The 27,964-nt window shown below is 36.3% G+C and overlaps 1 protein-coding gene across 2 annotated transcripts in view; it reads left to right on the forward strand.

Moving 5' to 3' along the window:
• Positions 1–19,165: 19,165 nt before the first annotated feature.
• The window catches only part of LOC126744753 (adenylate cyclase type 9-like), a 51,987-nt gene continuing 43,188 nt past the window's right edge, over positions 19,166–27,964 (forward strand). The window contains exons 1-2 of one of the 2 annotated variants that reach the window (XM_050452306.1): positions 19,166–19,514; positions 24,672–24,909. In XM_050452306.1, the coding sequence (XP_050308263.1) occupies positions 24,758–24,909 (152 nt within the window). In that variant the 5' untranslated portion in view covers positions 19,166–19,514; positions 24,672–24,757. Of the gene's footprint in view, positions 19,515–19,790; positions 19,918–24,671; positions 24,910–27,964 lie in introns of those variants that run through there. The other variant, XM_050452307.1, reaches the window with a different exon arrangement.

A 27,964-nucleotide genomic window follows, 5' to 3' on the forward strand; every position in this document is an offset into this window, starting at 1 on the left:
GCCCTCATAGAAGCCGAGATATCGACCTTCAAAGTTTGGGTTTTTTCATTTTTCGGGTATACCCCCCCGTTTGGATTTTTTTCAGAAATTTTTTTTTTTCGAATTCGAACTAACTATACCAGCGGGTTGTACTCATCTAGTAGATCACGAAAATACCGGGTTATAACAGGATTCGATCAGAAATAAGGGAATGAGACCTTTTTGAAAATTCGGAAATTGTCACTTTTTTGACCTCGTTTTTGAGGCCGAAAATGGGCATCAAAAATGCCATATCTCGGCTATCGTAAAAGCTACGACCTTGAGGATGGTCTCGTTGGATTCAAAACGACGAAACTAAAACAAAACCGTTGGAATTTTCCCGATAGCTCTCATAGAAGCCGAGATATCGACCTTCAAAGTTTGGGTTTTTTCATTTTTCGGGTATACCCCACCGTTTGGATTTTTTTCAGAAAAAAATTTTTTTTTCGAATTCGAACTAACTATACCAGCGGATTGTTCTCATCAAGTAGATCACGAAAATACCGGGTTATAAGGGAATCCGAGCAGAACTAAGAAATCGAGTATTTTTTCGACCTCGTTTTTGAGGCCAAAAATGGGCATCAAAAATGCCATATCTCGGCTATCGTAAAAGCTACGACCTTGAGGATGGCCTCGTTGGATTCAAAACGACTTCTTCTTCATGGCATTGCAACCGGGCGTACCCTGGCATGGGTGTTGCCCTTTTCGTGGCTTGCTGTCACATGTCAGCTAATGGACTTTAGGCAGGCATCTTTTTGTTTATGGCTCTGCTTCCTGAGCAAAGGGGGATAGGGGGAGAGACAGGAATGACAATGGAGAGGGCGGGAGAGGTGTGTGTGTGGAAGGATTGGGGTGCGAAGGCCGGGTTACTGCCTTCGCAGCTGTTTAAGGGCAAGAGAGCAATACTTTTTATTTTATTTGTTTTATTTTAAAAATTTTATTTTATATTATTTTATTTTATTTTTATTTTATATTATTTTATATTAATTTATGATCTATTATATTTATTTAGTTAACAATACTATTTATTAACGGCTTTTATTAGAATAAGCAAAAAGATTCATGCGTCTGTGGTGTTTACGTTGAGAGAGCTCAATTCATATCCGCGGCAAACTGTGCATTTGTTTTATGCGGTCCGATGGCTGTTCGGACCGTTAAGCGCGGTAGGTAAATTAGCGCGTCGATTGTATCCGGGACTGAGGTGCTGATGGTGAGGGGCGGAGTTTAGGATGGAAGATGGATGGGAGGAGCTTGTAGTGGGCATTGGTATTGAAAAAGATTCTCAAAAGATGCTTTGTCTGGTCTGGGTTTTATTAGGAAGTTCGTTATAGAACTATCACTGTTGATTGTGAGTTTGTCTTTGAATTTCGTATGGGTCTTTATTAGGTGTTGTTTTATCGTGTCTAAGTTTAGGTCTACGTGTAGGTCGGCGGTTCTAATGAACCATGGGGCGTCAGTAATTATTCTTAATATTTTGTTTTGAAAAACTTGAAGCTTTTGTAGGTGGGTCTTGGGGCAGTTTATGAACAATGGGGCGGCGTAAAGGAGTTTAGGTCTTATAATTTGGGTATAAAGGAGTAATTTATTTTTAAGGGAGAAGGGGCTTTTTTTGTTTAATAGGGGATAAAGTTCATTAAAGGAACTGTTAACGATGGAGAGGGTTTTTGTTATATGGGGTTTTAGGGATATTTTGTGGTCGAGGTAGAAGCCCAAATATTTGATTTGATTTTTATATGGGACCGGGGAGTTATGGATTTTTATAGGAGGGATTGAGCGGTCTCGCCTCCGGGAGACCAAAATCGCTTCAGTTTTATCTGCGTTGACTTTGATCCTCCATCGGCAAGACCACTCAGCGATAAGATTCATATGGGATTGGATATAGGAGTGGATTGTTTTAAGATTTTTTGAGGATGCATAGATCAAGGTGTCATCGGCGTATAGGGCTAATTGTGTTTGGGGAGTTTTTGGTAAATCGGCTTGGTAAATGTTATATAAATGAAAACTATATTTCAGGCTACTTTACGTTTAGATACTTTTACTTTTAAAAAGCTAATTGATCAAAAAAGAATTGTTGTGGGTCTTGACAATTGCAACATTTATGACTCCACATCAATAACACGCTGTTTTAGATGCAATGTTCTTGGTCATTCAGTGAAGTTTTGCCAAGGTAACGTCGTTTGTCCTCTTTGCGCAGGCGCACATGAAGTTAGAATGTGCACATTAAAAGCAGCAGATAAAAAAAATTATAAGTGTGCTAATTGCGAGTCTTTAAAAAATAAATATAAATTGAATATTGAAATCAATCACGCTGCTTGGGACCATTTTGCTTGCTATGCATACAAACAATCTAATAGCAAATTCAAGTCCGATATTTTTGGGTCCACTCTGTAGCAACCAACTTTATTGGTTTCCCCCAGCCTGCAAGGTGAAACCGCCTGCCCTCTCTCTCGTGGTTCCTGCGGCTCGCATTCAGTCGAGTCTCGGCAGCATGGTCGTTGCAATGACCTTCGCATCTGTTATCAAAACGTTAGAGGACTTCGCTCGAAAACAAAAGTACTTTACAATTCTCTTTTAACATGCAATTTTGACGTTATTGCTTTGGCCGAGACTTGGCTGAATGATGGGATTTATAGCTCGGAACTTTTTCCGAATGCGTACTCTGTCTACCGCTGCGATAGAAACTATGCAGAGATGTCCGAGAAGAGGGGCGGGGGGGTGGCATTAGCAGTAAAGCAGTCATTTTCGGTGGTAAAGTTAAACTTGGCGCTTTCTTATAACCTTAAAAATATTATTGAAATCATAGGTATAAAAATTATATTTGAGCACTCTTATGTATATGTTATTTTAATATACATACCACCCGGACTTAATGCTGATATATATGAAAATATTTTTGAATACTTATCTTCTTTAACCTATCTTTTCAACTCAAAAATAATTTTGCTAGGAGACTTTAATATACCTGAGTATATTAATTATTCGGAAAATTCATTATCATCCAACAGATTAAACCAGATTATTTATACTTTAAACTTTTTTGACTGGAATCAGGTAAATTTTATTAAAAATTCTCAAGGTAAATTATTGGATCTGGTCATTACATCAGAGCCTCAATTCTGTACTGTGGAGCGATGCTACGACTTCTTGGTTGACGAGGAAGCTATCCATCCTTCGTTATTTATAAGGTTCAATTATACCCCTGACAAAAAGTTTAATAACTGTAAAATAGATAATATTTTTTATAACTTTAAAAAAGCTGACCTCAGATTGTTATATGACAGTTTTCTTAGAGTTGATTGGAGTGATTTGGAAGCGGTTAAAAATGTTAATACTGCTATGAACATTTTCTATCTGAAGATTTATTCTTGTCTTGATATGTATGTTCCGAAAACTGCAAAAAGAGCTCGTACCTACCCGCCCTGGTTTTCTTTTGAAATAGTAAGAGACATAAAACAAAAACATAAATTTTGGATAAAATTTAGACGCTTTCATTTTCAACAAGATTTAATAAATTTTCGAGAATTGCGTTCTAAAATAAAAAGAAATGTTGAGCTGTCATACAAACAATACTGTGCGAGACTTGAGAATGATTTAAACTCGCAGCCTAATAACTTTTGGAAGTTAATTCGGAGTTCACAAAAAAATAACTCCCTGCCCCAAAATATGTTTGATCAACAAGGAACTTTGTTATCGGATCCGCAGAGTATTACTGATGCATTTGCAGCTTTCTTTCGGAGCTCATACACGACTTTTAGTTCACCTCAAGCCTCTAACTCTAATAATATTCAGACACCGTACCCGGAGTGCATAACCATAACTAGATTTACTGAAAACGAGGTATTAAGTGCTTTAAAAACTATAAAACCCACACCGATAGTTGGACCTGACAAAATACCCGCATTTCTTTTATCAGACTGTAGACATGTTTTTGCAAAACCATTAACAATTCTTTTTAACTTGGCCCTTAAACAAGAATGTTTTCCTGATCTTTGGAAGTCGTCTAAAATTGTTCCCATACATAAAAAGAATGACAAAAACATGGTTGAAAATTACCGGCCTATCACAATAATAAATAACTTCTCCAAATGTTTTGAGCGCGCACTTCATTCTGCTTTATATCCTAAAGTGGGGAGTCTTATAAATACTCGACAACATGGATTCATGAAAGGTAGATCTACCACTACAAATTTGATTTCTCTTACAGAATATATCACCGAATCAATAAATGCAAACTCTCAAGTCGATGTTATTTATACAGACTTTTCAAAAGCATTTGACCGACTAGACCACAACATTCTCATTAATAATTTCGACCTATATTATGGATTTTCTTCTTCTTTGTCAAATCTTTTACAGTCCTATCTTACCGAGCGACCACAACACGTGGAATGTTTTGGTCGTAGTTCGGTGCAGATAGTTGCCACTTCCGGAGTCCCACAGGGCTCAATTCTGGGACCACTTCTTTTCAACTCATTCATTAATACAATATCTGACCAACTTGATGTTAATAGCCTGCTGTACGCAGATGACAATAAACTATATATTAGAATTGACTCTATTTTGGATTGTGAGCGGCTACAAAATAATTTAAGTCTTTTGAATACATGGTGTAAAAATAATAATCTACCCCTTAATGCGGCTAAATGTAATGTTGTCTCATTTGGCTTAAAGAAAAACTTCATTACTTACAACTATACCATAGATGATGTTATTCTGCCTAGATCAACTGAATTTAGAGATTTAGGGGTGATCTTTGACAGCTCTTTCTCTTTTCAACCGCATATTTTAGATATTGTCAAGCGCAGTTATAGAATGTTGGGATATATCATCAGGAACTCGCAAAATTTTAATAATGTTCTTAGTCTAAAAATTCTGTACTTTTCTTATGTCAGATCAATATTGGAATATGCATCCCAAGTTTGGTCACCATATTATACAAATCATATTCATGAACTTGAAAATATTCAACGAAAATTTCTCAAATATCTTTGGTACAAGAGTGACGGAGTGTACCCAGAAATTGGTTTCCCACATCAGCGTTTATTGGAAAGATTTTCGTTTGCTTTGCTGGAGGATCGGCGAAAATCCGCTGATTTGCAATTTTTATTTAAGTTGGTAAATAATATTATTGATTCACCAGATCTATTGCAGCAACTAAATTTTCATGTGCCTCGCATATCAGCAAGGAATACATCAACTTTTTACCTATCAAGACCTAGAACCAACATTTGTAAATTTTCTCCTCTGCGCAGAGCATGTAACATACATGACTCTGTTCTGGATCAGTGTGACATCTTTAATTGCAGTTTGTCGGAAATTAAAAGGGTACACTTTTCCTAGATGTTTTACCTTTAATTTACTTTGTCTATATTTCTTTTAATACCATTTGCTTGTAATTATTGATAATATTGTATTCTTTTTGATTTTCTTAAGATACCTATGTTTTGTAATTTATTGTTGTAATTTTCCCACTCATTAATTGGAATTTATTCTGTGAAGTGGTGTAAATAAATAAATAAATAAATAAATAAATAAATAAATAAATATAGGATAGGGGACAGTGGTGAACCTTGAGGAACCCCTGCATTAATATTGCGGGTGGGGGAGTGAATATTGTTTATTTTAACCTGAAAGGACCGATTTTTTAGGAAGGAGAGGATAATTTTGGTGATGTTTAAAGGGAATTTAAAGGAGTGCATTTTGTGGATTAGGCCCTCATGCCAGACACGGTCGAACGCTTTTTCAACGTCCAGCGCTAGCATGAGGGTGGAATGGGTCCGATTTAGGGAGTCAATGAGGCTTTGCTGGACTCTGCACAGTTGGTGAACCGTGGAGAGCCCTTTTACAAAGCCACATTGCTCTACCGGGATAATTGGATGGGAAGTTAAAAAGGATTCAATATGGGATAGGATTATTTTTTCAAGGATTTTGCCCATTGTGGGCAGAAGGCTTATGGGGCGCCAGTTTTGAGGAAAAGTTAGGTTTTTGCCGGGTTTGGGAATAACAATTACCGATGCCGATTTCCAGGGAGATGGGAAATAACAGTGTTTTAGGGAGTTGTTATAAATATTTAGGAGGGAGAGAAGGATGTTATCGGGAAGGTTTTTAATCATTTTATTGGAAATGGAGTCGATGCCGGGGGATTTTTTAGGTTTTAGGTTGTAAATGATGTTTTTTAGGTCTTCTAAGGTAGCTGGGTTTATGGGGCAGCTGGGATCTATTGGTGTACGGGAAATTTGACGGTGTGTTTTCTCTATGGTCAGTTCATGATCATAAAGGGATGGGGGGATGGGGTTTAGCTGGAATTGTGACTCGAGGGAGTCTGCAAAGGCTAGTGCTTTTTCTTCCGTCGTGTACACAATTCCATGATGGGGACTGTGAATGGGGGGGATGAGGGTTTTTGTTTTACCCCGGAGGGACTTTGTGAGGCGCCAATATTGGGAATGGGATTTTTCAACATCGACTTCAGAGAGGAATTGGGTCCAGTTTTGATTTCTATGCTCCAGGATAAGGGAAAGGATAGTTTTAGATAGGAGTTTGGCTTCTGTTTTTTTGGATGGGTCTAGGAATTCTCGGTACATTTTCATTAAACGGTTTCTTTTTTTAATGAGGGACTTGATGTTGTGGGGGAGGGCGTGGGGATTTTTTTGTGGGATGGGGATTATTGAGGATGAGCTTTCTAGTGCAGAAAGGATGTTATTTGACAAAGAAAGGATACTTTTGTTTATCTGGGAGGGGCTCAGAGGGTTGTTTATGGGGGGGATTTCTTTAAGAATATTATTAAAACGGGTCCAATTAGTGATTCTTTTTGTGGGGAGAGAAATGGGAATAAGCAGGTTGGAAAGGGTAATAATTATGGGGGAATGATCGGAGGTAGATAGGTCATCACAGTTTTTGATTTGAATATTGTGGGGAAGGTTTTTGGTAATGGCTAGATCAAGGATATCTTGACCGTTATAATGGTCATGGGTGGGTTCTGGAGGTGCATGGATAGTTATAAGATTGGACTGGGAGTATTCGAGGAGGGTTTTACCGGCCTGGTTATTTCTTCTGCAACCCCACGATGTGGATTTTGCATTGAAATCACCGGCCAGTAGGATAGGATTAGAGGGATGATGAAGGAGAGAATCAAGGATTTCTGCGGAGAAAGGTTGTTTGGGTGGTCTATAAACGGAAATGATTTTTAGTGTTTTGTTGGCAAATTTGATTGAAATGGAGGTGTTTTCAATATAGGGGAAGGTATCAGGATTTTGTGCGATTTGGTGAGGAATTTTGGATTTAATTAGGATGGCTGTGCCGCCCCCTTGTCTGTCCGAGGGTCTGTCTGTTCTGTAAATGTTATAGTTAGTTATAGTCCAGTTTGTGTGGGGTCTGAGCATAGTTTCTTGCAGAAGAACTATGTCAATGTCATTTTCTGTCATGAAATCAGCCAACTCAAATCTTTTAGGAAAGACCGAGTTGGCGTTCCATGACAGAATAGACAGTTGGTGGATGTTTGTGTCCGAGTTTTCGTCCTGCATCTTTTGAGTTAGGGAAAGGGTTTAGGTAAAAAGGGTTTTTAGGAGAGGGTTGGCAGAAATTTTATTAATAAGGGTGTTTAGGATTATGTCTATTTTTTGGTTTAGGATTTCAGGATTTTCAGTTAAAGGGATTAATTGCAATAAAGGATTGAGGGTTCTAGGTTGTGTTTGGGGTGCAGTTTTTTGGGTGACTTGGGGATTTTGGATAGAGTTGGGATGAGCTGGAGGGATGGGATTTTGGCGAGAATTTATCGCTTGAGCGTAGGACTGTTTTTGATAATTGATAAAGTTGGGATTTTTGGGACATCGGAAGTACTTGGGTGAGTGCTCTCCACCGCAATTACAACATTTAGGGCGTTCTTGGGATTCTGGGATAGGATTTTCGCATGTGCTGGAGATGTGCTCTCCCCCGCACTTCCTGCATTTTGGCTTTGCAGCACAATTCTGCAGGGAATGCCCCCATTCGAGACATCTCTGGCACTGCGAAATTTGTTTGTTTTTGGAAGTGTCCAACTGTTCAATTTTGACTCTGATACAGTTTATTTCTTGGACTGTATAGATGTGGGATTGGGAGTTTGGGACGAGGAATCTTAGGATGTTGGTGATGATGTTTCTTCTGGGCCCGGCCCTGAGCCATCCCACCTCTTCCGGATCGAACCCTTTTGCCCTCAGGTCTTCCGTGATCTCTTCAAGGGTCATTCTATTGTCCAAACCCTTAGCAACCACAATCAGTTTCCTATCTTCTTCTAGGAAATAAGAGTGATATTCTAGGTTGTGGTCCCTAAGGGTCTTGGTGGTTTTGCGGTGGTCCAGGGAGGTACGAGGGTACAGGGCCAGTCCGAGACGGTGGTTAGTGATCTTATCAAAAGTGATTTTTTCTTGCATTAACCAAGAATGCGTTCGCACCCAGTTGGTGGTGGTGCGTAGGATTACGGGTGGGATTGAACGGGTGTCTGGACGGGTGGGTTTGGAGGGTTGAGGACGAGAAGTAGAGGGGTGGCTTTGTAAGGGGGGTGGATTTAAGGGGAGGGTTTTTGGTGGTTGTTTTAGAGGGGGAAAGTCTGTCTCCATTTGTGTTGGGGGTGGGTTTTGGGGGTGAAAAATAGGGGTGGGATTTTGGGGTGGGTGGTTGACTTCAGTCCCAGGGGGGAAAGAAGTTGAGGGACCCTCATCCTCAGTCTCCACACCACGCCGGGGGGCAAACCCAGCGGGGGTTGGAGAGAGGGGCAAGGGATCCCCCTGTGCGCTTCCCTCTGCGCTGCGGGTATTTTTAAAATCAAACGCTTTATTATTTACTTTATTTGACAAATGCATGTTTTCCTGGGATAATAGATTTAGTTTTATTTCAAGGTTTTTAAAATTAGTGGCCAGGTTGTCCATATTATTTTTGAGGGTTAGATTTTCAAGTTTAATTTTGGCATTTTCACAAGATATTGTTGCCAATTCATCTTTTAGATGGACAACCTGGTCGCTTAATTCATTATTTTGGGTAGTTAAAGAGTTTATTTTTGTATTTAGGTGAGAGTTTTTTTCAGTTAATCTTTCTATATCCAATCTGAGGGTCATATTTATTTCATTTAACTTGTTGTTTTCGGTATTAAGGATTTGATTTACTTCGTTTTGTTGCTTAGTCTTACTCTCTATGCCTTTCAAACAACTACGAAGTTCAGCAATTTCATTTTTAAGTGTGCTGTTTTCATTAGTTAAGAGTTGGAGGGAGTGTGACTTTTTGGTTAGGGGGGAAAGGGACTTACCGGGCGACCTATCCCTTTTAGAGCTGGTGGAACTTGCTGATCTTTCTTTAGGTTGCTCTGGTGAGTCCCTGTTTTTATTTTTTTGCCTTTTGGATGACGTAGAAGATGAGGGGTTGCTGCTGGTTGGGGGTTGTTTCCCAGATGGGCCGGGGCCGCCAGCACCATGCCCCGGTGCGCTCATGTTGTAAAAATCCAATCGATGTTGCCTGGACTTGTCGTTTATTTAAAAAGTACAAACTGTATAAATAAAAAATGTAAACAACTTCTTATCAGTGAATAAATTCCAATGTCTTATCGGTACCGATGCTTGCTCGAGACTGATTTGATTCAAAACGACGAAACTAAAACAAAACCGTTGGAATTTTCCCGATAGCTCTCATAGAAGCCGAGATATCGACCTTCAAAGTTTGGGTTTTTTCATTTTTCGGGTATACCCCACCGTTTGGATTTTTTTCAGAAAAAATTTTTTTTTTCGAATTCGAACTAACTATACCAGCGGATTGTTCTCATCAAGTAGATCACGAAAATACCGGGTTATAAGGGAATCCGAGCAGAACTAAGAAATCGAGTATTTTTTCGACCTCGTTTTTGAGGCCAAAAATGGGCATCAAAAATGCCATATCTCGGCTATCGTAAAAGCTACGACCTTGAGGATGGTCTCGTTGGATTCAAAACGACGAAACTAAAACAAAACCGTTGGAATTTTCCCTATAGCTCTCATAGAAGCCGAGATATCGACCTTCAAAGTTTGGGTTTTTTCATTTTTCGGGTATACCCCACCGTTTGGATTTTTTCAGAAAAATTTTTTTTTTTCGAATTCGAACTAACTATACCAGCGGATTGTTCTCATCAAGTAGATCACGAAAATACCGGGTTATAACAGGATTCGATCAGAAATAAGGGAATGAGACCTTTTTGAATATTCGGAAATTGTCACTTTTTTGACCTCGTTTTTGAGGCCAAAAATGGGCATCAAAAATGCCATATCTCGGCTATCGTAAAAGCTACGACCTTGCGGATGGTCTCGTTGGATTCAAAACGACGAAGCTAAAACAAAACCGTTGGAATTTTCCCGATAGCCCTCATAGAAGCCGAGATATCGACCTTCAAAGTTTGGGTTTTTTCATTTTTCGGGTATACCCCACCGTTTGGATTTTTTTCAGAAAAAATTTTTTTTTCGAATTCGAACTAACTATACCAGCGGATTGTTCTCATCAAGTAGATCACGAAAATACCGGGTTATAACAGGATTCGATCAGAAATAAGGGAATGAGACCTTTTTGAATATTCGGAAATTGTCACTTTTTTGACCTCGTTTTTGAGGCCAAAAATGGGCATCAAAAATGCCATATCTCGGCTATCGTAAAAGCTACGACCTTGCGGATGGTCTCGTTGGATTCAAAACGACGAAGCTAAAACAAAACCGTTGGAATTTTCCCGATAGCCCTCATAGAAGCCGAGATATCGACCTTCAAAGTTTGGGTTTTTTCATTTTTCGGGTATACCCCACCGTTTGGATTTTTTTCAGAAAAAATTTTTTTTTTCGAATTCGAACTAACTATACCAGCGGATTGTTCTCATCAAGTAGATCACGAAAATACCGGGTTATAACAGGATTCGATCAGAAATAAGGGAATGAGACCTTTTTGAATATTCGGAAATTGTCACTTTTTTGACCTCGTTTTTGAGGCCAAAAATGGGCATCAAGAATGCCATATCTCGGCTATCGTAAAAGCTACGACCTTGCGGATGGTCTCGTTGGATTCAAAACGACGAAGCTAAAACAAAACCGTTGGAATTTTCCCGATAGCCCTCATAGAAGCCGAGATATCGACCTTCAAAGTTTGGGTTTTTACATTTTTCGGGTATACCCCCCCGTTTGGATTTTTTTCAGAAAATTTTTTTTTTTCGAATTCGAACTAACTATACCAGCGGGTTGTACTCATCAAGTAGATCACGAAAATACCGGGTTATAATAGGATTCGATCAGAAATAAGGGAATGAGAGCTTCTTGAAAATTCGGAAATTGTCACTTTTTTGACCTCGTTTTTAAGGCCGAAAATGGGCATCAAAAATGCCATATCTCGGCTATCGTAAAAGCTACGACCTTGAGGATGGTCTCGTTGGATTCAAAACGACGAAACTAAAACAAAACCGTTGGAATTTTCCCGATAGCTCTCATAGAAGCCGAGATATCGACCTTCAAAGTTTGGGTTTTTTCATTTTTCGGGTATACCCCACCGTTTGGATTTTTTTCAGAAAAATTTTTTTTTTTCGAATTCGAACTAACTATACCAGCGGATTGTTCTCATCAAGTAGATCACGAAAATACCGGGTTATAAGGGAATCCGAGCAGAACTAAGAAATCGAGTATTTTTTCGACCTCGTTTTTGAGGCCAAAAATGGGCATCAAAAATGCCATATCTCGGCTATCGTAAAAGCTACGACCTTGCGGATGGTCCCGTTGGATTCAAAACGACGAAACTAAAACCAAACCGTTGGAATTTTCCCGATAGCCCTCATAGAAGCCGAGATATCGACCTTCAAAGTTTGGGTTTTTTCATTTTTCGGGTATACCCCCCCGTTTGGATTTTTTTCAGAAATTTTTTTTTTTCGAATTCGAACTAACTATACCAGCGGGTTGTACTCATCTAGTAGATCACGAAAATACCGGGTTATAACAGGATTCGATCAGAAATAAGGGAATGAGACCTTTTTGAAAATTCGGAAATTGTCACTTTTTTGACCTCGTTTTTGAGGCCGAAAATGGGCATCAAAAATGCCATATCTCGGCTATCGTAAAAGCTACGACCTTGAGGATGGTCTCGTTGGATTCAAAACGACGAAACTAAAACAAAACCGTTGGAATTTTCCCGATAGCTCTCATAGAAGCCGAGATATCGACCTTCAAAGTTTGGGTTTTTTCATTTTTCGGGTATACCCCACCGTTTGGATTTTTTTCAGAAAAAAATTTTTTTTTCGAATTCGAACTAACTATACCAGCGGATTGTTCTCATCAAGTAGATCACGAAAATACCGGGTTATAAGGGAATCCGAGCAGAACTAAGAAATCGAGTATTTTTTCGACCTCGTTTTTGAGGCCAAAAATGGGCATCAAAAATGCCATATCTCGGCTATCGTAAAAGCTACGACCTTGAGGATGGCCTCGTTGGATTCAAAACGACGAAACTAAAACAAAACCGTTGGAATTTTCCCGATAGCTCTCATAGAAGCCGAGATATCGACCTTCAAAGTTTGGGTTTTTTCATTTTTCGGGTATACCCCACCGTTTGGATTTTTTTCAGAAAAAATTTTTTTTTTCGAATTCGAACTAACTATACCAGCGGATTGTTCTCATCAAGTAGATCACGAAAATACCGGGTTATAAGGGAATCCGAGCAGAACTAAGAAATCGAGTATTTTTTCGACCTCGTTTTTGAGGCCAAAAATGGGCATCAAAAATGCCATATCTCGGCTATCGTAAAAGCTACGACCTTGAGGATGGTCTCGTTGGATTCAAAACGACGAAACTAAAACAAAACCGTTGGAATTTTCCCGATAGCTCTCATAGAAGCCGAGATATCGACCTTCAAAGTTTGGGTTTTTTCATTTTTCGGGTATACCCCACCGTTTGGATTTTTTTCAGAAAAATTTTTTTTTTTCGAATTCGAACTAACTATACCAGCGGATTGTTCTCATCAAGTAGATCACGAAAATACCGGGTTATAAGGGAATCCGAGCAGAACTAAGAAATCGAGTATTTTTTCGACCTCGTTTTTGAGGCCAAAAATGGGCATCAAAAATGCCATATCTCGGCTATCGTAAAAGCTACGACCTTGAGGATGGTCTCGTTGGATTCAAAACGACGAAACTAAAACAAAACCGTTGGAATTTTCCCTATAGCTCTCATAGAAGCCGAGATATCGACCTTCAAAGTTTGGGTTTTTTCATTTTTCGGGTATACCCCACCGTTTGGATTTTTTCAGAAAAATTTTTTTTTTTCGAATTCGAACTAACTATACCAGCGGATTGTTCTCATCAAGTAGATCACGAAAATACCGGGTTATAACAGGATTCGATCAGAAATAAGGGAATGAGACCTTTTTGAATATTCGGAAATTGTCACTTTTTTGACCTCGTTTTTGAGGCCAAAAATGGGCATCAAAAATGCCATATCTCGGCTATCGTAAAAGCTACGACCTTGCGGATGGTCTCGTTGGATTCAAAACGACGAAGCTAAAACAAAACCGTTGGAATTTTCCCGATAGCCCTCATAGAAGCCGAGATATCAACCTTCAAAGTTTGGGTTTTTTCATTTTTCGGGTATACCCCACCGTTTGGATTTTTTTCAGAAAAATTTTTTTTTTTCGAATTCGAACTAACTATACCAGCGGATTGTTCTCATCAAGTAGATCACGAAAATACCGGGTTATAACAGGATTCGATCAGAAATAAGGGAATGAGACCTTTTTGAATATTCGGAAATTGTCACTTTTTTGACCTCGTTTTTGAGGCCAAAAATGGGCATCAAAAATGCCATATCTCGGCTATCGTAAAAGCTACGACCTTGCGGATGGTCTCGTTGGATTCAAAACGACGAAGCTAAAACAAAACCGTTGGAATTTTCCCGATAGCCCTCATAGAAGCCGAGACATCGACCTTCAAAGTTTGGGTTTTTTCATTTTTCGGGTATACCCCCCCGTTTGGATTTTTTTCAGAATTTTTTTTTTTTCGAATTCGAACTAACTATACCAGCGGGTTGTTCTCATCAAGTAGATCACGAAAATACCGGGTTATAAGGGAATCCGAGCAGAACTAAGAAATCGAGTATTTTTTCGACCTCGTTTTGGAGGCCAAAAATGGGAATCAAAAATGCCATATCTCGGCTATCGTAAAAGCTACGACCTTGAGGATGGCCTCGTTGGATTCAAAACGACGAAACTAAAACAAAACCGTTGGAATTTTCCCGATAGCTCTCATAGAAGCCGAGATATCGACCTTCAAAGTTTGGGTTTTTTCATTTTTCGGGTATACCCCACCGTTTGGATTTTTTTCAGAAAAAATTTTTTTTTTCGAATTCGAACTAACTATACCAGCGGATTGTTCTCATCAAGTAGATCACGAAAATACCGGGTTATAAGGGAATCCGAGCAGAACTAAGAAATCGAGTATTTTTTCGACCTCGTTTTTGAGGCCAAAAATGGGCATCAAAAATGCCATATCTCGGCTATCGTAAAAGCTACGACCTTGAGGATGGTCTCGTTGGATTCAAAACGACGAAACTAAAACAAAACCGTTGGAATTTTCCCTATAGCTCTCATAGAAGCCGAGATATCGACCTTCAAAGTTTGGGTTTTTTCATTTTTCGGGTATACCCCACCGTTTGGATTTTTTCAGAAAAATTTTTTTTTTTCGAATTCGAACTAACTATACCAGCGGATTGTTCTCATCAAGTAGATCACGAAAATACCGGGTTATAACAGGATTCGATCAGAAATAAGGGAATGAGACCTTTTTGAATATTCGGAAATTGTCACTTTTTTGACCTCGTTTTTGAGGCCAAAAATGGGCATCAAAAATGCCATATCTCGGCTATCGTAAAAGCTACGACCTTGCGGATGGTCTCGTTGGATTCAAAACGACGAAACTAAAACAAAACCGTTGGAATTTTCCCGATAGCCCTCATAGAAGCCGAGACATCGACCTTCAAAGTTTGGGTTTTTTCATTTTTCGGGTATACCCCCCTGTTTGGATTTTTTTCAGAATTTTTTTTTTTTCGAATTCGAACTAACTATACCAGCGGGTTGTTCTCATCAAGTAGATCACGAAAATACCGGGTTATAAGGGAATCCGAGCAGAACTAAGAAATCGAGTATTTTTTCGACCTCGTTTTGGAGGCCAAAAATGGGAATCAAAAATGCCATATCTCGGCTATCGTAAAAGCTACGACCTTGCGGATTGTTTCGTTGGATTCAGAACGACGAAACTAAGACATAACCGTTGGAATTTTCCCGATAGCTCTCATAGAAGCCGAGATATCGACCTTCAAAGTTTGGGTTTTTTCATTTTTCGGGTATACCCCCCCGTTTGGATTTTTTTCAGATTTTTGTTTTTTTCGAATTCGAACTAACTATACCAGCGGGTTGTACTCATCAAGTAGATCACGAAAATACCGGATTATAATAGGATTCGATCAGAAATAAGGGAATGAGAGCTTCTTGAAAATTCGGAAATTGTCACTTTTTTGACCTCGTTTTTAAGGCCGAAAATGGGCATCAAAAATGCCATATCTCGGCTATCGTAAAAGCTACGACCTTGAGGATGGTCTCGTTGGATTCAAAACGACGAAACTAAAACAAAACCGTTGGAATTTTCCCGATAGCTCTCATAGAAGCCGAGATATCGACCTTCAAAGTTTGGGTTTTTTCATTTTTCGGGTATACCCCACCGTTTGGATTTTTTTCAGAAAAAAATTTTTTTTTCGAATTCGAACTAACTATACCAGCGGATTGTTCTCATCAAGTAGATCACGAAAATACCGGGTTATAAGGGAATCCGAGCAGAACTAAGAAATCGAGTATTTTTTCGACCTCGTTTTTGAGGCCAAAAATGGGCATCAAAAATGCCATATCTCGGCTATCGTAAAAGCTACGACCTTGAGGATGGTCTCGTTGGATTCAAAACGACGAAACTAAAACAAAACCGTTGGAATTTTCCCGATAGCTCTCATAGAAGCCGAGATATCGACCTTCAAAGTTTGGGTTTTTTCATTTTTCGGGTATACCCCACCGTTTGGATTTTTTTCAGAAAAATTTTTTTTTTTCGAATTCGAACTAACTATACCAGCGGATTGTTCTCATCAAGTAGATCACGAAAATACCGGGTTATAAGGGAATCCGAGCAGAACTAAGAAATCGAGTATTTTTTCGACCTCGTTTTTGAGGCCAAAAATGGGCATCAAAAATGCCATATCTCGGCTATCGTAAAAGCTACGACCTTGAGGATGGCCTCGTTGGATTCAAAACGACGAAACTAAAACAAAACCGTTGGAATTTTCCCGATAGCTCTCATAGAAGCCGAGATATCGACCTTCAAAGTTTGGGTTTTTTCATTTTTCGGGTATACCCCACCGTTTGGATTTTTTTCAGAAAAAAATTTTTTTTTCGAATTCGAACTAACTATACCAGCGGATTGTTCTCATCAAGTAGATCACGAAAATACCGGGTTATAAGGGAATCCGAGCAGAACTAAGAAATCGAGTATTTTTTCGACCTCGTTTTTGAGGCCAAAAATGGGCATCAAAAATGCCATATCTCGGCTATCGTAAAAGCTACGACCTTGAGGATGGTCTCGTTGGATTCAAAACGACGAAGCTAAAACAAAACCGTTGGAATTTTCCCGATAGCTCTCATAGAAGCCGAGATATCGACCTTCAAAGTTTGGGTTTTTTCATTTTTCGGGTATACCCCACCGTTTGGATTTTTTTCAGAAAATTTTTTTTTTTTCGAATTCGAACTAACTATACCAGCGGATTGTTCTCATCAAGTAGATCACGAAAATACCGGGTTATAAGGGAATCCGAGCAGAACTAAGAAATCGAGTATTTTTTCGACCTCGTTTTTGAGGCCAAAAATGGGCATCAAAAATGCCATATCTCGGCTATCGTAAAAGCTACGACCTTGAGGATGGTCTCGTTGGATTCAAAACGACGAAACTAAAACAAAACCGTTGGAATTTTCCCTATAGCTCTCATAGAAGCCGAGATATCGACCTTCAAAGTTTGGGTTTTTTCATTTTTCGGGTATACCCCACCGTTTGGATTTTTTCAGAAAAATTTTTTTTTTTCGAATTCGAACTAACTATACCAGCGGATTGTTCTCATCAAGTAGATCACGAAAATACCGGGTTATAACAGGATTCGATCAGAAATAAGGGAATGAGACCTTTTTGAATATTCGGAAATTGTCACTTTTTTGACCTCGTTTTTGAGGCCAAAAATGGGCATCAAAAATGCCATATCTCGGCTATCGTAAAAGCTACGACCTTGCGGATGGTCTCGTTGGATTCAAAACGACGAAGCTAAAACAAAACCGTTGGAATTTTCCCGATAGCCCTCATAGAAGCCGAGACATCGACCTTCAAAGTTTGGGTTTTTTCATTTTTCGGGTATACCCCCCCGTTTGGATTTTTTTCAGAATTTTTTTTTTTTTCGAATTCGAACTAACTATACCAGCGGGTTGTTCTCATCAAGTAGATCACGAAAATACCGGGTTATAAGGGAATCCGAGCAGAACTAAGAAATCGAGTATTTTTTCGACCTCGTTTTTGAGGCCAAAAATGGGCATCAAAAATGCCATATCTCGGCTATCGTAAAAGCTACGACCTTGAGGATGGTCTCGTTGGATTCAAAACGACGAAACTAAAACAAAACCGTTGGAATTTTCCCTATAGCTCTCATAGAAGCCGAGATATCGACCTTCAAAGTTTGGGTTTTTTCATTTTTCGGGTATACCCCACCGTTTGGATTTTTTCAGAAAAATTTTTTTTTTTCGAATTCGAACTAACTATACCAGCGGATTGTTCTCATCAAGTAGATCACGAAAATACCGGGTTATAACAGGATTCGATCAGAAATAAGGGAATGAGACCTTTTTGAATATTCGGAAATTGTCACTTTTTTGACCTCGTTTTTGAGGCCAAAAATGGGCATCAAAAATGCCATATCTCGGCTATCGTAAAAGCTACGACCTTGCGGATGGTTTCGTTGGATTCAGAACGACGAAACTAAGACATAACCGTTGGAATTTTCCCGATAGCTCTCATAGAAGCCGAGATATCGACCTTCAAAGTTTGGGTTTTTACATTTTTCGGGTATACCCCCCCGTTTGGATTTTTTTCAGAAATTTTTTTTTTTCGAATTCGAACTAACTATACCAGCGGGTTGTACTCATCAAGTAGATCACGAAAATACCGGGTTATAACAGGATTCGATCAGAAATAAGGGAATGAGACCTTTTTGAATATTCGGAAATTGTCACTTTTTGACCTCGTTTTTGAGGCCAAAAATGTCGCGTTGGATTTAGAATGACGAAACTAAGATAAAACCGTTGGAATTTTCCAGATAGTGCCCATAGAAGCCAAGATTTTGACCTCCAAAGTTTGGAATTTTTCATTTTTCGGGTATACCTCTCCGTATCGAATTTTTTCACCAAAAATTGATTTTCACTGTACTATCGTTGTATAATGAAGCTTTGTGCTAGCTTAGTTGTGCTTCTGACTGAGTTGACTCTCAAATATTTTAAATCTAGTTAATTAATTGAATTCAATAATTAATCGAACTTAAATATAAAAATAATCGGCAACATTGCGGTTTGTAATGTTGTCGGAACCCCTGTCATAAATACAAACTTTCAAAGCAGCTTATAAGTTTCGCCTTTCACGCATTTCAGCACCTTTAGAAAAATGTGTGACGCCATCTGGTGGCGCATAACGTAAGTCCTAGACCTTCACCATTATACAAAAATATTACCGATACCTGTTTCATGTAAAAATTTTTTGCGACGTTGTCTTTATGGACGTCAAACAGTTATATTTAGGAAAACATAATTACTTTATATAGAGTTTCATGATATTTGTAATGCGGTGGTCATAAATGGGAAAATATTGATAGTCTGTTTTTTTAGAATTTTTTATTCTCTTGTAAGTTTTTAGCAAAAACATTTTAAATATAAGGATTTCTTTTCTTTATTGTTTTTACATTAAGATATTTCGTAGATGTGGCAACATCGAGTAATTGTATTTGTTTTCGTTTCTTGACTTGACAGACATGCAATGAGAGATCTGTCAGTGTCAGTCAGTTCGATTTAGACGTCAATCAAAATAATATGTTCAGCTCTGTTTTGAATGGTCCGGATTCGCCTTTATTCCATATGTATTTTTGTAATTAGCACTTTTTTGTACCTAATTGCCGCATTATTATTTAAGTTATTAACCGAGCAATCATTCAATAAGTGCTTTAATTGAACGCGAAAAGTATTAGAACCGAAAGTGCTACCGTTTGCTGGCTTACGCGAATCCCCTATAATTTCACTCAAATTTACTGCTTAAAAAAACATGTTTTTTTCTAAAAAATTCTCAAAAACCTAAATTACATACTCCACATTGTTGCGTTTATAAATCTAAAACATCGGGCAATTGTATACATTACTTCTAAGCAGAACAGGTAAGTCAGGCAGCTGAATGTTTAATAACTATAATTTTGTTTATACTTGGAGGTCTTTAAATATAATCCACTTCTGCTATTGAGCAAATTTTAAAACATTTGGTGTTTAAAAATAAATAACGTGTCCAAGGTATTTCATTTTTATTACTTTTATACTTACACAATACCTTTATGTTAGACATAAACCAGATAATGCAGCCTAGTATATATCCTTTTGACTACTAGGATATTTTAAAGATAAGGTGATTATTTCTTTTGATATTTATTCATGCAACAGCAGTGTGATATTATTTTATAAAGTTTAATAGGTGTGTAAAAATAAGTGGTATTTTATTGTAATCCCAGTGTTCTGATGTTTACTAAGAATTGTGCCAAGAAACTGATAATATAAATCATATTAATAGTAAGTAATTAGTATAATAATAATTTCTTAGTTACCAACTATAAAGGGAACTAAAATGGGTTTATTAAGTGTCACCTCTTAGGTTTCAAAATTATCTAAAATATGGATAAATCATTGTAGACTCATTTTTTAAAAAATTTGAATAAACCAATATTAAAACCATAAAAGATTCCCGCATCTATTATTATCCATGTAGTACCCTCAACAAATTTATTTGAATCAGACCTACATAATTTATTGATGTGTTTTCAAAATGAAGAAAGATCATGAGAAACTTCAATATACATACCTATATACCTAAAACATTTATCACATAAGTTTTACATTGATCCCTTAAAGTTGAAAAAAATCCAACCTTACTATTTTTGTGTAAGCAATATTTTTAAACAACAAAATTCTGTAATTTTCTACTAAACCAAGTAGGAAAATTGGATCATTTAAAATGTTTAATTGGAAGAAACATCTCACTATTAAAATATAGAGTATTGTAAAAAGTATAGATGCATTTATTAATATCTTGCTGATCAAAAGAGATATCCCAATTCATGTCAGCAAGGTAATTATTAATAGCAACAGAACTCACAGTTTACATAATCATAATAATAAACTTAAGGTCTAAATCACAATAAATTATAAGTAAACTTATGGAAAAAAAAACATGGAATCAATACAAAAGAGAACCAGAATATTGAGCATAAAAAACTATGAAAATTACAAATCCTTTTAGTCTAAAATTAATAGATAAATAGGCAACTAAAATAGTTCTATTACCTTCTCAACTAAGTGTGTTATGGTGTCAAGTTTGTTGGAATGCTCACACTGTTACTATCTGGAAAAGACTAGACTGTAATGTGTTTCTCTTTGGAATGATTTGTAATTACATGGTCCGGAGCTTTGAGGAAATAACTTTTCTGTTCATTTTTCTTTGACTGTGTATGTCATTGTATCTTAATTGAAAAGCTCTTTTACTATGGTCTTACTGGGAATGGTCTAAGTTTACTTGAGCGCTACCTACCTAACAAATAGAATATTTATTTCCTTTCAAAGGTATACAATAAATAAGAGTCTTTACTTCAAATCCTTCCCACTGTAAGTGCTAAATTTCTAGGCCTCATATTTGAAAATTATTTAAAATTTGAGGAACACACATGAACACAGGCACTTGTACTGAGATGTGTTTACTTCTCCTTTGTTGAGTCTCACATTGTTTATGAAATAGCATTCTAGGGTTGTTGCAGTACCACCAGTTGATACTTATCTTACAGAAACAAGCTCTAAGGTCCATATTTAATCTGTCTTGAAAAAACCTATTTTCATCATACAAAATAACTTAACTCTACCATGCTTGTATTTGCTTGAAAGTGTTTGCCTATAGTGTAGACGAAGCATTCCCATTCAATTGTCCCTGACTCTCATTTTAAGTTTTTGCAGACCTGCCGCTTGTATCTTTTGATCTCTCCCTGATATGATTTTAATTTGTTTAAATATTTATTCTATCTGTTTTTACTTGTAATTATCAGGCATGTGAATTCGAACACCATAATCACATCAATGTTCTGAATAAAACTAATAGAGAACTAGTGCTTAAAATAAAATTCACCATCAGAATAGCAAAAAATGCTGACAGGTCTTACAATGATACACCTTAGTTGTGACAATAAAAGAAATATGCCTATTTATATTTTAAAAATATTAAATCTAATCAAAAACCCCTTTTTAAATACTAGAAAATACCCATAGCCTTTACAATAAAATACTTAAGGTTTTTCAGACAGTTTATGTCAAGAGATCCAGATCCAGTACACTTCTCATAAATGATGAGGTAGATTATTACCTTCATAATACTTGCTGATGCACCTTAAGATATTTGTTTCTATAAAAATGTTAAATCATATGATTTGTATAGCACCAATCCCTAATCCTAAGCAGCTCTGTAATTACAATCTACTCTCCATATATTATCTGGAAACATTATTACTTTCCCTTAGAAATACCCTCAGGACTAAGACTCTTGAAATGAAATTTGTCTAATATAATATAATGTTAACTAATATTTCTTCCCTAATTTCCCTACTTTTTATAAAAGCACCACTCTTATCACTTGTTCACATTAAATATGCTGAAAAAAAGTGTTTGGTTTATACAACTTCTATGTGGTACCTATTTATTAAAATAAATCGTCCTTGGACGGTTCAAGGTGTCAGTTTATATACAAAAATAATTACATGTACCTAATTTATGTGTACCTACTTTATCTCTTATATTTATTACGAAAAAATGCAAGTAGTTTATCAGGGTTAACCTTGTGTTAACACAGTAAACCAGTACAATATGTCAGTATTTAAGTAAAACAACCGCTATTAATTGCTCTAATTAAATTAAATTTCAATTTTTTTTTCTGCAATAATGCATCGATAATCGGACGTAGCGATAAAAAAGCTGTCTGGCGAGACAGACAGATAGACATTTAAAAACTGGTTACTTCAGTGTATTGTTTATGCAAAAAATGCTCTTGAACAATATATAGTATTGAAAAGACTATGGGAAACAATTTTTCAAGTCCGGTATATAATTCCCAAATTCTGAAGCCAATTTCTTCAAAGAGTTCTGAGCCTTGCTTACTCGACAACAAAAATAATAAAAAATCTTTATATCCCTTATACACATCCTAAAATGGATGTTGGTAGAGGGTTTCCTGATCATTTTTTATACAACACCTTACTATCACCTCTCTTCAACTTATTTATTATAGGTAAACTGGTAATGTCCGATAGAATCCTTTAGTGGTTAACAAACAAGGAAAGGAACTAGTAAAACCAACAGCAATGCTCTTTGGGTTATAAAATGTAGAGCCATGAAGTTGCATATTATTGGTTTATATTCAGCTCTATTTTTTTTGCACTCTTGTTTAGTTAGAGTTTAAGCAATATTATTCAACTTATCCACATCACTCACATAAATGTGTTCTGATATAAAATCATACTAAATGTTGAACTTAATAAAATCCTTTTTGATTCATGTATCTATCTTCAATAGCAAACCAGTAATTCAAGATTAAGGAAATTATTGAATATGTAAAAATGGCAGAAATCTTAAATTTTAATTTTTCTCAAAAACTAGTTATTTCTCTAAAAATTGTGTTCTTATATAAAACGTTCTAAATGTTAGACTTAATAAAATACTTTTTGATTCGTATCTCTATCTTTAGAAGCAAACGAGTTATCCAAGTTTTAGGAAATTATGTAAAAATTGCAAAAATCTGAAATTTTAAATTTTCTCAAAAACTATGGATTTCTCAAAAATTTGTGTTCTTATATAAAATGCTCTAAATGTTGCTCTAAATAAAATACTTTTTAAATTATGTCTCTATCCTTATTAGCAAAAGAGTTATCAAAGGTTTTGGAAATTATTGAAAGTTATAAAAGTGGCAAAAATCTGAAATTTTAATTTTTTTCAAGAACTATGGATTTCTCAAAAAATTGTGTTCTTATATAAAATATTCTAAATGTTGGACTTAATAAAATACTTTTTGATTCATATCTCTATCTTTATTAGCAAACAAGTTATCCAAGATGTCGGAATTTATTGAATGTGTAATGAAATCTGAAATTTGAATTTTCTCAAAAACTATGGATTTCTCAAAAAATTGTGTTTCTATATAAAATGCTCTAAATGTTGGACTTAATAAAATACTTTTTGATTCATAGCTCTATCTTTATTATCAAACAAGTTATCCAAGATTTCGGAATTTATTGAATGTGTAAAAATACCAAAAATCTGAGATTTGAATTTTCTCAAAAACTATGGATTTCTCAAAAAATTGTGTTCTTATATAAAATGCTCTTAATGTTTGTCTAAATAAAATACTTTTTGATTCGTGTCTCTATCTTCAATCGCCAAAAAGTTATCAAAGATTTTGCAAATTATTAAAAGAGTCAGATTGGTCGAAGTCTTAAATATGACTTTTTCTCAAAATCTATTAATTTATCAAAACATTTTATTGTAAAATAAAACGTAGATTATGATTCATTCTACAAAATGGTGTTTAAATCATGTCTCTATCTTCTATACTCGAGAACTGTACTTCTGTATCAAATAGAGACTGAATTAGGTCATAAATAGCATCAAGGCAACTGTCAACCTCTTTGATGTTCTCGAGGAAGAACTTTTTATTTATTATTGAAGTTAAACTAAACCCTGTTCTTATATGTATAGTTATTTTAAAAATGGTTGATAGTAACCTCATGGGTGTATTTGTGGATGTAGACAAATAGACTTATCCATTTAATGAATATGAATTAATAATCTAATAAATAAAACCATTAAGGTAATCTGATTTGTCTGACTGTGGATCTATATTGTGAAGATGTTCGAAGTAAATTACATCATAAAATACTCATAAAAATCAAATCATAAATTATCAAACGAAACTTAATCGTAACGTTGTTTTTGAGTTATTCATGCACGACCTGTGCAATGCGCCAAGTAAATACTTCCCAGTCTTTGTTATTTCAGTTGAGCATTTGCATTTTTTCATTCTATGCCGTTATTTACTTTTAACTGTTTCTCATAATGTAGTTGCAGTTCCAGTTCAAATTTAATTTTAACTTTACCACCTTGCGACCAGATTTCTCGACGCTTCTCGTGCCAGATTTATCTACTAATATCTTCGGAAAATTTATTGTTGACCGTGTGGTTTCATTGCCAAGACAATTTCAGATCATATTTAACTTATCTTTTATGTTTGGTTATAGGTAAGCGCCGGCAACACTTATAATGGTACCTGATTGAATCGAACCCGGAGCGGTAGCACCTACATCATTGAGGATTAAAGGCGAAAATGCCCTCTAGCCAAACAAATCAAGCAAACGATTTCTTAAAAGCAGATATTCAGGATGATCATCCTTCGGATATTGTCGATGAGGAACAAGTTCAGCTGTCCCTGGACCCCAAGTTTCAGGTTCTGTTGGCGCAAATGTCACGAGAATCCGGGTAAGTTCTTTAAATGAATTATATTGAGATTAAAAATCTGTGTATAATGCAGTCAGCATCAATCCAGCAATCACAGTTTCTTCTTCTTCAAATGACTTATGCTTAAATAGTTTTACCATCTTTGCTGTTTGATCTAATTCAGTAAAGGTACACCCTTATTCTTGGACTTAAAACTCACTTCATTCTGGCAATGGAGACAGATTGGCCAGCAGAATCTAGTGATCTGACTCCATGTGATTTTCTTCGGTGAATTCTAAAGTCAACTCCAATTGAAGCCAAACTCATTTTATTGCCCTATTGTTACCTGAATCATGTGCTAAACCTTTTTTTACATAATGAACTTCACTTAATACAACCATCCTATTTGTGGTAATTGGTTTTCATAAGAATTACGAACATCAGATCAGATTTAGGAAGTTCTAGTTCAAATCCTGGAACTCATTATCAATTTCAAAGCAAATGCTGTCGCAAATCATAATTAATAGTAAAGGTTCAGGAGGATTTATTCCTGTTTTAAAAGAGAGATATTTCAGGAATCTGTTTTGAACCTGCTCCAACTTATGGATATTCCATTGACCAAGGTGGTATTTGCAATAAGCTTTTCCTCTTAGAAAAATATCTGCTATGACATTTTGCCGGATTTAGGTATATAGCATTACTCTTATAAGGGCTTGGAAGCACTTAAGATCATCTGCAAAGTAGAGAAATTGGAAAACTGGAAGCACAGGTTCCTATAATAGTGGAAATTAAGCAATTATTGGCTCTTGGGATTCTTTGGAGGCTCTTTCAGGATCTTCTGGAAAAACAGTAAAATCCCTATAATAGGAGTCGAGAAATTGGAATTTTTAGTACAGGAGTGCCTGTAACGAACAAAATCATTTAGCACTTATAAAACAGTAAATAAATCTGTTCCTATTAGTCAACATTAAGCAATTATTGACTTTTGGGATTCTTTGGAGGCTCTTTCAGGCTCTTCTGGAAAAACAGTAAAATCCCTATAATAGGAGTCGAGAAATTGGAATTTTGAGTACAGGAGTGCCTGTAAGAAACAAAATCATTTATCACTTATAAAACAGTAAATATATTGATTCCAATTAGTCAAAATTAAGCAATTATTGGTTTTCGGGATTCTTTGGAGCTTCTTTTAGGCTTCTCTTAAAGAAACAGTAAAATCCCTATAATAGGAGTCGAGAAATTGGAATTTTTAGTACAGGAGTGCCTGTAAGGAACAAAATCATTTATCACTTATAAAGCGGTAAATAAATTGGTTCCTAATAGTCAAAATTAAGCAGTTATACGTTTTTGGGATTCTTTGAAGGCTCTTCGGAAAAATATGGCAAAATTCCTAAAATAGGAGTCAATCAATTGGAATTTTTAGTGGAGGAGTGCCTGTAAGAAACAAAATCATTTATCACTTATGGAACAGTAAATATATCGGTTCCTTATATAGATAACTATTTAAGACATCTGAGAAGAATTCAATGCAGGTTAATGAGTTGGGTCAATTAACCCACGAAAAAAACTTCTTGATGCCTTGCCAAGATCAACTTAAGCAAACCTAAAGATTTGATCGTCTATCACTCTAATGCTAGAGCAAAAGTGTAATTTTTCAACTTTTCGTTATCTCTATTGCATTTTACACCTGCATTACTGTCTTATCTAATTCGGTTCACTATATACAAGTGTTATTTCATGATGACGCTTGAGTTACAGGTGAGTAATCATACCTGATAATAGTCTTAAACGGTTTCTGGAGTCATTTATTATGCACATAATTTCCAACTTCAAAAAAATCGTTACTTTCGATGTTATTCGAAACCCTAAAGCTTAAACTACCGTTTCAACCCCCCATTTCTACACGCGCCGTTTATTTTTAGTCTCCAGTTTGCATAAGATTTCCATCCGGGTTCGCTCAAGATTAAGAAGTAAAATTATTCCCATTCCCTTGACGTTTAAATAGCGAACGTAATCCGGTTTCCGTTCGACGACTCGTTTTTCTTCTGCTCCAGATATTTAGTTGCATACGCCGTTTATATACGGGCATTATGAAAATAACGGATTGCTTTTTTTTTCGCATTTTTCATATCAAACCGAGGTTGGCAAACTAAAATCGGTAAACAACTACTTAAGTAAACACGTAACACGCCATATCATATGCTTTCATATAAACCGACTTATAAAAATTACTTTTTTAAATCGATTGAGTAGTCAGACAGCAGTTTTATTAAGTGGAAGTGGAGTTGGCTGATTGTGTGGAACTGGAAATCTGACAAAATTGAGACGTGATGGACTTTCAGTTTTTTAGTCCACTCACACTCAATAGGGCGTATACATGAACAAGCTCCTGAACTTAACATCAACTGTTACTAATTCGGTCACAAAGTCTCTTTCAGGCTTTAGAACGTCTAATTTATTAATGACTCAGTTGGTCATAAATTTGTTGATTACCGATTGCTGACCTAAGTTGCCTCGTAGATCATTCTTTTTAGTTTTTAATGGGGTGTAGTTAAGCTGATCTTCACATGTTGCCTTCACATGTTAGACTAGTTCTTGCTTTGTCAACTGTTACATAGAAGTTGGTCACAAATTCCCCAAAGTTCGCACTGGAGCTTCATGGTTAAACTGATCTTCACCAGGCATTATGTTTAAAATTAAGTAGCCCCATTGTCTCCTCCTCGTAGTCTCAACAAGTAATGCCAAGTAAAAAATAAAAAATTTATTTCAAACAAGTTTACAGTTAATTGAAAGGATATTCAAATAGGTGCACAATGAATTCATAGAATTTGTGTGTTTTTAGTAACAAGGAATTAACCTTAGTTACCCAGTAACAAAAATTAATAACAATATAAATGCTAAGCCTAACATTATGTTAGTTTATAATCTCTAAAATATTTTCGTTAAGAGTCCAAACTTGTAAAGATTTTTCTATCCTAGTGAATTTTTTATTATGTAAAATTAATGGTTTGAGTTATCAACAATTCATTTGAAAAATCGGGTTTATGAATGATTTGCAGCGTTCTTAGGTAGATTATTTGCACTTAACAGCCGTGCAACC

The sequence above is a fragment of the Anthonomus grandis genome, chromosome 14 (assembly GCF_022605725.1).
Source record: "Anthonomus grandis grandis chromosome 14, icAntGran1.3, whole genome shotgun sequence".
In the NCBI taxonomy this organism is placed as follows: Eukaryota; Metazoa; Arthropoda; class Insecta; order Coleoptera; family Curculionidae; genus Anthonomus; species Anthonomus grandis.